At 34.8% G+C, this 13,423-nt stretch overlaps 2 protein-coding genes across 2 annotated transcripts; one reads left to right on the forward strand and one right to left on the reverse strand.

Moving 5' to 3' along the window:
- Positions 1-2,453: 2,453 nt before the first annotated feature.
- On the reverse strand, positions 2,454-5,272 carry LOC108221288 (myosin-binding protein 7). Its single transcript, XM_017395177.2, has 4 exons — positions 5,154-5,272; positions 3,372-4,983; positions 2,975-3,021; positions 2,454-2,880 (listed from the first exon to the last, which is right to left on the reverse strand). The coding sequence occupies exons 2-4, from the start codon at positions 4,776-4,778 to the stop codon at positions 2,778-2,780; spliced, it is 1,557 nt and encodes a 518-aa protein (XP_017250666.1). The 5' UTR covers positions 4,779-4,983; positions 5,154-5,272; the 3' UTR covers positions 2,454-2,777.
- Positions 5,273-10,597: 5,325 nt separating this feature from the next.
- LOC108220835 (calmodulin-like protein 3) lies at positions 10,598-11,551 on the forward strand. The gene has a single exon (XM_017394701.2). The coding sequence runs from the start codon at positions 10,756-10,758 to the stop codon at positions 11,410-11,412; it is 657 nt and encodes a 218-aa protein (XP_017250190.1). The 5' UTR covers positions 10,598-10,755; the 3' UTR covers positions 11,413-11,551.
- The last annotated feature ends 1,872 nt before the right edge of the window (positions 11,552-13,423 follow it).

A 13,423-nucleotide genomic window follows, 5' to 3' on the forward strand; every position in this document is an offset into this window, starting at 1 on the left:
ATGTAGTTAATTTTTTTGTGACAAAAATTGTGAAGAAACATGATGTTAAAATGGAATGAGCATTCCTACCAAAACATGTGGGTTAGAGTTATAATTTAAATAGTAAGGTTGGAATGATTGAAGGAATGAAAATTATACACATTTTTTTTGATCAACACCATTTTAGAGTACAAAATTCATTCCATTCTCCCTCCATTCCATTCACTCCAAGTGAACACAACCTTATGTTGTGTTTGGTTGGGGTGAATGAAAATGGAGGGAATGGAATGAGATTTGAACTATAATTTAGTTGAATGTTTAATAATTTCATTCCTTCCACCATTCCATTCCCATCACCCTTAACTAGATCTCAAGCCCTCCATTTTGTGAAAGAATGCTTCATTCCTTATCATACCTATTTTCTACCCAAATCTTATCATACAAAATTTGCCCTCACTCATTTTTTTCAAAGTCCTCCATCCTACACTCTATTATGTTCTTTAATTTATACTCATTTCATTCCCATTCCATTCCATTCACCCCAACCAAACACAACATTAGTCTCTTGTTTGGAAGCTAGAGGTTTGGAGAGTTTAAGAGGTTTGACTATTTCAATCGAGCTATTAACCAAAAAACCCAACCAACTTGTAATTTTTTTGTCAAAAAACTTTTTAACTTTTCTTTTCACTAACAACCCAGTGAACTTTATTCAAATCATATAAAACATATAAAATAACCATAGTTAAAATATACCCATCTGACTTGTCTAAGTATCTTTCCATAATTCACATCTTTTTATACATTTATGCGTCAAATAGTGCCTATTCATTAATAATATTAATAATTATAATATTTTAATTTCATAAACCCATATTATATAGAAGGTATAAGGGTTTTCATATCTCTATCATAAATTAATGGGGTTATGTGTTTTACGTTTGTGAAGAGCTCAGCAAATGGATGTTATTCCTAAACTCCGTTTAATCAAAATTACGTAATAAAAAATATAATGTCCTCCATTTTGTATTTTAGATTATTTTTGTAGTGTGGGGGGATTATTTGCCAAATTCAGGCTTGGCTCTGGGTTTTTTGTGGTGAGCAGCTTTGGAGAGGATGTTTGTCTAATTTTATTTGGCTTGAATAAAAAAATTTATTTATTTATTTATTTTTGATTTACTATTTTTTGATTAATTGTAATCATGTTGTCGCATAAGATATGTGATGATTATAGTTAGTTCAGGTCGGTTATAAGTAATCGTAGTTAATTTTTTAAAAGATTTAGTAAAGTTGATTGGGGTTGTTCGTGAAAATAAAAGTTTAATGGTTTTTTGGCAAAAAAATGACAAGTATATTGGGTTTTTTTGGTTAATAGCTCATTTCAATCCGCTAATGCTAGTGTTTGATAGTTAGCGGATTTAAATGACCTTAAAAAACTAATTTTTATTTTGAGAAACTTTTTGGGTTAGAGGTTTTGATGTGTGTCATAAAAAGAAACCGCTGATTCAATTCGTTAGTCGAAACATCTATTTTAATCAGCTAGTCAAAACATTTAATTCAATCCGCTAATAGCTAATTCTCAAATAGGGCCTTAGTCAAAAATAAAAGGATACGAAGTGCAAATAAGTCCCTTTTCTTTATTAAATAACATATTCTAAAGCTAAGAGTACATATCATGCCAATACCTAGAAAGGCATGAACCAAACGATCTCGAAATGATTTTAAACAATTTCAATTGAATATCCTCTCAATTGAATATCCTCTTATGAGTATTATTAGCTTGACTAGTGTGATAAAAAGGAAGTTGAAGATAAAATCTTAAAAATCCACTTTTACTATCGGCAATAATCAGAAAGAAGTGAGATTAATAGCGATAGCAATGAACATTCACTTTCTTGACTTTCTTCTCCGTATATTTATCTCAAATTGTTTCCGATTTCTTTTTTCAAATGAGAGATAAAAGGATGATTAATTTTAATTGGATGGTTTGCATGTAGGGGTCTCATTATTATTAGTGCAAGTGTAACGAAATATGCCTTGCCAACTAGAATAGGAAAAAAAAATTGGAAACGGTACCTAGCATTTTTCTAGAATTAAATCTGGGATTCTGTTAATTATCACGAGCTTATCTTTCTCTGTACAATGTCTTCTTCTTCTGCAACCATGATAACTGATAATGAAAATGGTGATTCTATTGAGCAACAATCCTCTAATACTTGTGGTGTTTCAAGTGATACTTCAACCACACAACTAATTGCTGCTCCAAGTAATGCTACAACCACACAAGATTCAAGAAAACATAAAGGAAACAGATCTCCTACAAGCAGGCATCAAAAGAGGAGCAGATCTCGAAGGAAGACTAATGAAGGGCCTAGTTCAAGCTTGGAAAGAGCAAATTAAGGAAAATGCTAAAAAAAACTATGAATATGATTGGACTGCCACCATATACATAAATTTGTAATATACACGGGAAGGACTGTCCAAATATTACTTGAATTGAGCAAATAATATGAGAATCAACACATAGTATTGCATGCCTACAGATACTAAGAACTTATCCATAATTTTGGGGGTAAACTAGCAATACGTTTCAATCTCAAGAAGAAAACAAGTAAGAAAGAGTACTCCACAACAGAAACCAGAAACCAATTTTCCGAGGATTCTGAAAATTGCATTGCAAAACCTATAAGTAAATAACACTTGGATTTAAAAATCCAATGACCAAAAGTTGAAGATGACATATGGACACTAGTTTTCAGATCACAGCAGATGGTATTCATGGACAGTGAGATGTGCAGATATCACACTTGCGTTCGTGTGAGACATCTCCACTGCCCTACGCGAGGTCCCTTATCCAGGAGCGATAGCAGTCCCACATTATTTGGTGACATCGCGGACATATACCTGAAATAAAAACATCCATATCAGGAGCTACCCTACCAGACAGAGATAACTTCATAGCATAACTTGAAAATACTCAGAGGTTTGGTTCACATACCTGCTTCGGAATTCTTTCTTTCTCCATAAAACAAATGATACAATCCACTGTGCATGAAATGAAAAGTTGTCAAGTGGAAGCCAAGAAGGCACAAGTATGGATGCATTATAGATGGACAAACAATCTACTCTAGTTAATAGCAGCACTTTAAACTCTATACTCTCTCCGTCCCAGCGTTGAGTAAAAGTAGTGTGAAAAGGTAAGAAAAGTGGGAAAGTGGTGGGATCCATTGACTGTTTTTGGTAAGTTTTGAAATGTAAAGAATTGGATGGGACATCCCAAAAAGAAAATGGTAAAGAAATGGTAGGGACAGAGGGAGTAACAGACTTAACATGCAACAAACTGTATACAAAGATATAGGAAGAGCTATCAACAGTTGCAGGAATCTGGAGACTACCTTGCATATAGACATAAATGAGGACCCTCCTTTGCCAGATGACTTTTTCGCGGCTCCTCTTCCAGGGGATATATCATTACAAAGTTGTTGAGCTATCTCCTTCAATAATACTAGCTGTGCCTTGTCTGTTCGCATAGATATGAGTGCCTGACTCATGGATTCTCTATCCGCTTCAAGTGCCTGAAGCCTCAAGTAAAGCTTCTTGATCTCAGGGTCTGCGACGTCTGCTGTATTCACTGACTCCTCTGGTGTATAGTCTTCACAATTTCTAATAAAAGCCTTTGGATCCGTAACATCATTATACGATACATTATGAACGGAATCGATGGTGTATACTCTATCACTCATGTCATCTTCAACTTCGGAAGCATTCTCTACCTTCTTCAAATGAGAGAATTCCTCTGAATGAATGCAATCCATTCTTTTAGCGGTGCCAAGCTCTGGAGAAACAGTGGCACCATCAGAAGCTGTCTCCTTAACTGTCGCGAAATAAGAATTGGTGCTGTCGGTAGAAAACCTCCTAATATGTCTAGACCTCCTAGGGGAATGACCAACTATCACCTTTTCAAGCACTGTTTTAGTACCAAAGAAATCCACATCAGGCTGACTCTGTTTTGGAGTTTGTTCTAGCTGATTGATCCGATTCTCCAAGTCCTTTAGATGGTCTCGAGACCTTGGGGTCTCGCCAAATGCATACTTCTCCACGTCAACAATATCATTATCAGTCTCGAAAGAAGCCTGATTCTCATTCAGCTTGCACTTGAGTGGAGGGTATTCATAGGTGGGAATTTCACACTGGAAATCTGAGATTGTTTCGACACTATTAGCCCGGGTAATGCCAGCTTCCTTGTCACCCTCCTTTTCTCCGTCCGCCTCTTCCTCTGAAATACCATAACTCATCATTCTATATTTATAAGCCTGAACCTCACAAGTAAGAGATTGAATGGTCTGGTCTCTCTTATACAGCAAATCCTCCATCGCAGCAATCTCGTGATCATCATGAGCCATCTTCTCCTCTGCAAAGCGCTTGAATTGGCGGGCCTCCATCTCAATCTCTGCCTTTTCCCTCTCTAACCTCAAAATCATTGACATCGCCTCATTGGCAGCCGTCGAGGCTGCATTCCTCTCCTCTTCGAGTTCGATAGAGAGATCCATAATGCTCTGCTGCTGCTTGGTGACCATTTCACGCAACGCAACACACTCATTTGAGATCTCAACCTTAGCAACATGAGTGATATCAAGACCAGATAGCGGAAAGCCTTTCTCTTCCTCGAGTTCATGGAACTTTCTCCTGGCAGGCCCAAACAAAGTTCCGGAAAATGAGCGATTCATGATTGTACCACTACTACCACTATCACTAGGACAATGTACTAAATTTGTTGAACTAGGATCCTCTTCAGAACTCATGGCCAACTTTCAGGAAGAAACAAACAAACTATTAAGTATACAACAACAAAAAGATTATTTTTAATAATAATGTTTACAGGAACCAGCTCCCAAACCCTCCTTCTCCTCCCCCTAATGTACTAATACAAATTTGTAGCTAAAACGCTTCCTCAATCTCAGAAAACAACAATTTCACTTCCTCAGATCGATGAATTAGGTACGACTCCTGCAATGTTGAACAAATCAAAACCGATCAATCACAAACACGTTTATATCAATGTGAAACGCGAGAAATAAAGGCTCTGCAGAACAAATTTCCACATCTTTAATATACATTGTTCAGAAAATGAAAAAGCAAACAACATAAAATTGAGGAAATGATGATATATATATTACCTTAAAGGAGCTCGTAAAGAAAGCATATTAATATGTTGGAGGAGGTCTCGAGAGGAAGAAGGGATTGAATTTTCCCGGGAAAATTATGAAACATTTTCTCGGGAAGGAATGATCATCTCAAGTGAGAGAGAGGGAGGGAGAGAATAGAGAGAGGGAGAGAGGCTTTCTCTAAGTTTAGAGACTTTCTAAAAACAGGGAGATTTTCACGGGACAGAGAAATGGTTTGGAAACTCTACATTTTATTGGAGTATATATTTTGTTTCTCTGCATCTAAATTCTTTCATTCTTATTCTTCCTACTCCCGCTAGCGCGAGTTGTCAGTTCAAATTATTTCTTCTCTTGTCAGAATGAACTTCCTTAATGGTCCTGTCGTCGAGCTTACAAAACTCTAGCCAAATGCAGTTTATTTGTAAACGAGTGGAATACGAACAGAATCATAAGGTTTGGTTGTATATGAGGACACCAATATGAATCTCGGACTGTACATCTTTAAGCGTAACAGACTTTCTTTTATGCTTAATTAAGTTAGTTTATACAGTATTGTTCTACAAATTCTCATTTTCTTGACGATGTAATGGCCTGCAGATGATAAAATGGAAAAAATTCGGTATCACATAAAACAGAGCGATGATCACAGACAAAACCAGTTTAACATGTGTGGCAAAGTATTGCTAAAGGATGTCAAAGTATTTGCTTTATGCCTCTGGACAACTTGGATGGTATCACATTTCGTCCAGGGAATCGACGGGAGGATATCTTTGACAATATTCATCAAATGTTCGAGTGATTATGCTCACACTTTCTATGACAAAGCTAATAAGTTCGCTTATACCATCAGAAGATATGATATTATGATTGGTGGAATAAAGTTTGGGCGCCTCTCCAGAGTTTAATTAGGAGACTCTTTTTATGTTGAGGCAAAAGATATGTAATTTTATATTTTCTTCTCTTATACTTGAAATGTATTTCTAAACTGTTGATTGTCCTTGATGCTAACTGCTGTTTGCAATTTTACTGAAAATTTTCATACACTTGCCAGAATTTTGGCTTTAACAGACTTGCATGCTTTGCTCTAATATTATAATCTGTTGCCTATTCAGGTGGTGAAAATGTAGGTTTATATATGTGGGAATGTGGGGGATGAGTCTTGCCTTTACCTATTTACTTTTACATCACACCCATATGTGATTTAGAAACTTGCTACTTAGGTTGATTCATTGCTTAAAACAATGCATTTCATTGTCGTATGCAGGTGGAAAAGATATGGAAGATGATGCTGGGGAAGCATGTGGTCGTATGGCGGACATGTTTTGCCGTTTGCTTTCATCCAATCTGCAGGACCTCTCTAATTTCAAGTTTTTGTTTGCTTAGTTTTAAGATATAGTGGGTGTTTGTCTGGGACTTATAAGCCCGGCTTCTGAATTATAAGTTATGAGCACTTATTCGTACCGTTTGTCTAATAAGTCAAGAAGCACTTATAAAAAGCTAGGAATGCTAGCTTTTGTTTCAGGGCTTCTACTTATTTCCCAAACACTTTAATCACTTATGAATCTTATCTTGCTTCTGACTAACTTCTACTCCACTTATTTATTTTATGCAATAAGCACTTATATTAAGCTCACCCAAACGGCCCCATAGTAGCATTACTTGTGTTATGTTTTAAAAGCAAATCAAACATAAATTTGGTATTTTGGGTAATCCGTAAGGCTTGTGTCAAACATGACACGGTTGTGAATATTGCAATAGCTTACCTTTCACGACATAAAATTGTTCATATTTTGTGGTCATTTGTTGATGCAATATCAGTTGATGTAACTGATAATTCCGAACATTGGGTTATAGATGCTGCTGCTTATGTGAAGGTCGATTGCGATGCTACTATGTTCACAACTGATGTAGGTTGGATTGTTCTAGATTTGATTGTAATATCTTTTGGTTTAAAGAATTTAAATATTTTTTATTTGTTAAGCGATCTGAAAACAAAGCGGCTATATGTTTAGCTTATTTTTTGTTTCTTAATATGGTTGTATTTGACAGTTTGAGGGTTTGTCTTGGCTGATTTTCAGTTATTTATTAAATTCTTCGCTTTTCGTCAAAAAAACATAAATTTGGTATTTAAAAAAAAACTTCTTTAGAAATCGATTACCGCACGTTTTGAGAAAAAGTTATATTTTTGATGAAATTTAATAGTAAAATTATGATAACTTTCCGCAAAAACTGAAAACAATTTTTTTCTAAAAATATGATGACCAGCTTTTTTCTAAAGACATTCTTTTCGAAAAAGTTATTTTTGAATTTATGAAATATTTTTCGCCTTCTCGGCAAAAAAATGTTGTTGTTGTATGCAACAACAATATATGCTTTAGCTAATACTCAAAGTAAATCAGAGTTTTTCTTTTTTGAAATTAAAGTAAATTAGAGTTCTAATTTTTCTTTAGAGTAAAAATCAAATTAATAATTTTATAATTACATATAACTTATATAATAAAGATTTAATCCTTGAGGCGTGTTTTGGGATAAGCATTTTGTGTGAGCATTTTCAACAGAGATTCTAAATCATTTTAAAAGATATAATATAATGTTAAATAAATGAACTATGTGCACATTTAAAAGTTAACTTATATAGCAATGATTTAAAAGGATCTGCACATTTAATGCTCTTACAGTCTTACACATTTGATGCTCTTATTGCATCTCCAATGGCGTTGACTATAATCGTTGGCCAAATGGGATCTGTAAGACATTTTGTAAAATTTGCTGAACCTGTAAGACATTTTGTTTCAATGATATTGGCTATATTAGTTGGCTATAATTTAAAAAATATATGTTATTAATATTTTAGATTGTTAAAATAGAATATATCAGTTCAATATGCTAATAAATGATGTGCAATCTTCCTACAAATTTCTTACAGACATGTAGAGGTTCGACAAATTTAGCCATCCATAGGAGGTTGACTAAATTTATAGACAATAGCTGAGCATGGTTGGAGTTGAGTTTTTCGAGCTGTTGGCTAAATTTTTTTTATTTTAAGTATGCTAACTCATCTTTTAGCCAAGGGTTTTCAATGGTTGAAGATGCTCTTAGAGCATCTCCAACGGTGTTAGCTATAATCGTTGGCCAAATGAGACCTATACGAGCATCTCCAATGGCGTTAGCATAAATCGTTGGCTAAATGAGACCTGTAAGAGCATCTCCAACGGCATTGGCTATAATCGTTGGCTAAATGGGACCTGTAAGACATTATGTAAAATTTGATGAACCTGTAAAGACATTTTACTTCAATAGTATTGGCTATATTGGTCGGCTATATATAATTTAAAAATAGTATGTTATTAATATTTTAGATTGTTAAACTAGAATATATCAGTACGATATGGTAATAAATGATGTGCAATCTTTCTACAGATTTTCTTACAGACCTGTAGAGGTTCCACAAATTTAGCCATCCATAATAAGTTAACTAAAATTATAGATAACAACCGGGTATGGTTGGAGCATGTGTTTTTTGAGCGATTGGCTAAATTTTTTATTTTCAGTATGCCAACTCACATTTTAGCTAATGGTTTTCAATGGTGGAAGATGCTAGACATTATGTAAAATTTGCTGAACCTATAAGACATTTTGCTTCAACGGTATATATTGGTTGTCTATAATTTAAAAATAGTATGTTATTAATATTTTTGATTGTTAAAATAGAATATATTAGTTCAATACGGTAATAAATGATGTGCAATCTTCCTACAGATTTCTTACAGACCTGTAGAGGTTCGACAAATTTAGCCATCCATAGGAGGTTGGCTAAAATTATAGACAACAGCTGAGTATGGTTGGAGTTGAGTTTTTCGAGCTGTTGGCTAAATTTTTTTAATTTTTGTATGCCAACTCACCTTTTAGCTAATGGTTTTCAATGGTGGAAGATGCTCTTAGATAATCTCCGACCACCAAAAGCTCTCGATTAAAATGTGAGTTGACATACCAAAAATACAAAATATAGCCAAACGCTCAAAAAACTCCCACTCCAACATGTAAGACATTATGTAAAATTAGTATGTCATTAATATTTTGGGTGATTATAAATAGAATATATCACTTGAATATAGTAATAAATGATGTGAAATCTTCTTACAAATTGTCTGCAGGTCTGTAGAGATTCGACAAATATAGTCAACCTCTTAATCTTGGCTATATTTATAGACAAGGAGAATGCATTGAAGTTAATATTTTTTTGACACAATCTCTATATTTTTTAATTATGGTATGTATTTATGATTTTTAACTAATGGTCCAATAGGGTTGGTTATACGTTGGCTAAATTGAACCTATAAGAGCATCTCCAACCATGAGAAACACTTGGCTAAAAGTCTAGGTGGCTTACCAAAATTAAAATTTATAACCAATATCCACAAAAAACATCACTCCAACCATAGCAAACCCTTGTGTATAATTATAGCCACTCCCCCATGGATGACTATATTTGTCGAACCACTATAGATCTGTATAGATCTGTAGTGAATTCCACGTCATCTCCCGCAATTTATTTTCCTCCTTCCCGCTGATTACATATTATTTTTACCATATTAAACTGATATATTCTATTTATAACAATCTAAATATTAATAACATACTATTTTTAAATTATAGCCAGCCAATACCATCGAAGCAAAATGTCCTACAGGTTCAACAAATTTTACATGACTTCTTACATGTCCAATTTAGCCAAACACTTTTAGCTAACACCGTTGAAGATGCTCTTATAATATTACCGAACCATCTTACTGAGCACAACATGTCGAAATCTGTTTGGTTGCATTGACTGCGATAATAATGAGAGCCCCCCTTTACATATATATTAATCATCCATCACAATCTTCCACTTATACATTTGATAATAATTTTTGGGATACATAGCATTATCTGGTTCAAAATAAACTATATCGAATCAAATTTGAATTTTTTGTAAATAAATAAATCAAATATTGCATCTATTATATTTGGTCCTTCAATCGTATTGGATCACAAAAATCGGATCAAAACATAAAATCATGCGAAATAAAATGTTAACAAGTTACTTTTATCGGGTTCGTCTTCGGACTGATAGACCAACCAAATTTCACCTCCAAATCTGGACGGGAAAATTGTGCAAGTGTGACATGAAGACCGGAGATTAGAGAGTAAAGTGGAATGAGACTTCAAACTTCAAAGTAGTTAAATCCATCCAGATCTTAACAAAAGAACGAAGTAATTTTCACTCCAACATCATGATTCATGACCATAAAAAACACTAAAACTAGACGGTGCCCACCCTGTCACAACTGGCCACGTGTCCGTAACCCACCAATCACAAACCCCGAGGCCGGCCAAGTCCTTTTCTTTAGCCGCTTTTAAGTCCCCAACGTCTCAATATAGATCCGTTTCCAACGGACACAATTTCAGTCCAACTACTTTTTAAATTTATCCCACCAATTATAACACCAACAACGCGTTTGTTTCATTGATAAAAATATTACACTTGCACCAAATTAACGCGTTTCCTCTCATCCATAAGTTCCCCTCAAACCAGACTCTGTTCGTACACTACATCTTCTCCTAAATATACACAATGCTAAAACATAAAGCAATCTCAGCCATTCTGTTACGAGCTTTTCTCTTCTACAATGTCCTTAATTCAATCCTAGCTTATCTTGTTCCGAAGAAGCTTCGAAACTACGTTCCTACCTTTTGGTATTCCCGTGAAGCAGGAATTGATCGTAATCATACCAATTTGACAAGCAGTAACACGGAATTGACGCTGCATTTCCCCCGAATGGAGGCGGACGAGCTACGCAAGGTCTTCGAGATGTTTGATCACAACGGGGACGGGCGGATCACGAAGCAGGAGCTGAATGAGTCGCTTGAGAAGATGGGAATTTTCATTCCGGACCAGGAGCTGACGCAGATGATTGAGAAGATCGATGTGAACAACGACGGGTGTGTCGACATTGACGAGTTTGGAGATTTGTACCAGAACATCATGAACACGCGCGAGGAGGAGGAGGATATGAAGGAGGCGTTCAGCGTGTTTGATCAGAATGGGGACGGGTTCATCACGGTGGATGAGTTGAAGTCCGTGTTGGCGTCGTTGGGATTGAAGCAGGGGAGAACGGAAGAGGATTGTAAGACGATGATAATGAAGGTGGATGTGGATGGAGATGGTAGAGTTAATTTTAATGAGTTTAAGGCCATGATGAGAGGGGGTGGATTTGCTGCATTGAATTGATTCGTTATCAAGGCTTGTTTAGTGTTGGTCTCTCCATTTCATTTGTTGTTTGGTTGTTTTGTTTAACTCTGGTTGAGTTGATTGTATATATTAATTTCATGATCAAATTAATCAAATAGATTGGTAATTTCCTCTTTCATTCTCTTTTTTCTTCGATTCTTCGCTAAATGTCTGGATGATTTTAGTAATGTTTTAGTCTTATGGGTGGATTATCAATGTGGGGCTGAGAGAGAAGGGGGTAGGGATTTTCTTTGAGTACTCAAATTAGCTCAGGACAATGTGTTTAGTAAATTTCAAATCAGGAAGTATAAACATAAATGAGCCGAGTTGAGCCCACTAGAGTAGTTGTTAATATGAATAAGAGAATCTATCGACTCGACAGTGCTACATTGGTCCATTTAGTGGATCCTCCCCCAAAACAAGATCATATTGAACAACCCTGAGGAAGATAGCATTGGGACATGCTATTACTATGTATGGCTCTAACCCGGCTAGGATTAATTAAAAGTTTCGAAACTATTAACTCTACTCGAGCTATGCCATCTCTTGTTTTTGGATTGCTGCCCCTCTTCCATCGGTTAGAGATGGGGGGTTTCTGTTTAGTTTGGTTATTTACTTTTTCTGTGAGTAATAGGGGTAAAAGAGTTTTCAGAGATGTGGGAAGCAGTGAAATGAGCTCTTCACTGCTCTCTTCTACTAGTTTATGGCCACGACATTGCCTCTTTTTTTTTGTTGAATGAGAAAAGGTGTAAGAGAGTCCCTCGAAAAGAAATCTTTTACTCTATCCCGCTCCTTAACGAATTGTTCAAGCTTTCATGCAAAAAAAAAAGGAGAAAGATGAAGTGCGGTCTATAGTGTACACAGTGTTGTAAAAAGCGGGAATCGGACTTAGTCGGTGAGGGCACCGTCCAGCGATTAATCGGATAATCGGAGATTAATCGGAGTGATTAATCGGATCATTAATCGTAATCAATTTAATATTATTTTTAAATTATATATATATATTTATAAAATTATATATAGTATAGATTTATAATTATATAAAATCAAAAGAGTAATGATTTTTTATAACCCAAAACATGCCTTTATATACATATACAAGCCTAGTCATCTCATATATTTGATTCAATCTGCTAAGGAATATATATTGCAAATTTAAGTAATTAGAGTTTGGAAGTTAATATTAAAAGAGTGAAACGTAATAAAAACAAATTTAATTTATGTGTTTTGTCTTTCTGTGCCTTTTATTTTATTTAAATTTAAAATTTTAAAATTTTTTCACTTTTTTTAATTTTTTTTAAATTCACCGATTTTTGACCGATTTTTTCCGATTAATCCCGATTTTCAGAAAAAACGATTTTTTCACCGATTAACGCTTAATCGAGACGGTGGCCGACCGAACAGCGATTAATCGGCGATTAATCCCGATTAATCGCCGACTTTTAGAACACTGAGTGTACATGTAACGCACAGTCCTTAATTACGGCTTTTGTTATATGTATTTTTTTGAATTCTTTATTTTAAAAAATAAATACCCTCTTCCTTATTTTAATATGAACTAGCACTGTAGCCCGTGCGAGGCACGGGCATGTTCTCATATGCGTGATGAATATTGTTATTCTTGTTATCGTTCGACGATAACAAGAATAAAGGAGATTAAATTTAGATCCTTGTTATTGTAGTGCAGTATAAACATGTCTTTTATTATTTAGCTTGCAATAACTGTTAATTTGAGTTAGATATAGTTGTCCTTAAAACAATGTAAGCAAAGTGTCACAATGATATTTTGTACCAATGAGGTTTAACATTGATATTCAACTGATTGTGGCGTATCTTCCTCAATCACCTTCGATAATAAAGCATTTTGTGAGTAGTTAAGTCCCGTTCTTACTTAATATTCATATTTTTATCAATTTTTTTAAAAAAAATTGATTATTTCGATCAATAATTCACCCAAAAATTTAATTAAACTTATAATATATTGTTTCACTGTTAGTGGAATATCACACTA

The sequence above is a fragment of the Daucus carota genome, chromosome 5 (genome assembly GCF_001625215.2).
Source record: "Daucus carota subsp. sativus chromosome 5, DH1 v3.0, whole genome shotgun sequence".
Taxonomy (NCBI): Eukaryota; Viridiplantae; Streptophyta; class Magnoliopsida; order Apiales; family Apiaceae; genus Daucus; species Daucus carota.

Bases quoted from the DNA above. Each gene is read 5' to 3' on its own strand.
- LOC108221288 (XM_017395177.2), bottom strand. From the start codon at position 4,778: ATGAGTTCTGAAGAGGATCCTAGTTCAACAAATTTAGTACATTGTCCT. The intron at 3,022-3,371 runs GTAGTCTCCAGA...TTTCATGCACAG, and splicing joins CATTTATGTCTATATGCAAG to TGGATTGTATCATTTGTTTT. The intron at 2,881-2,974 runs GTATGTGAACCA...TTTTTATTTCAG, and splicing joins AAGAAAGAATTCCGAAGCAG to GTATATGTCCGCGATGTCAC.
- LOC108220835 (XM_017394701.2), top strand. From the start codon at position 10,756: ATGCTAAAACATAAAGCAATCTCAGCCATTCTGTTACGAGCTTTTCTC.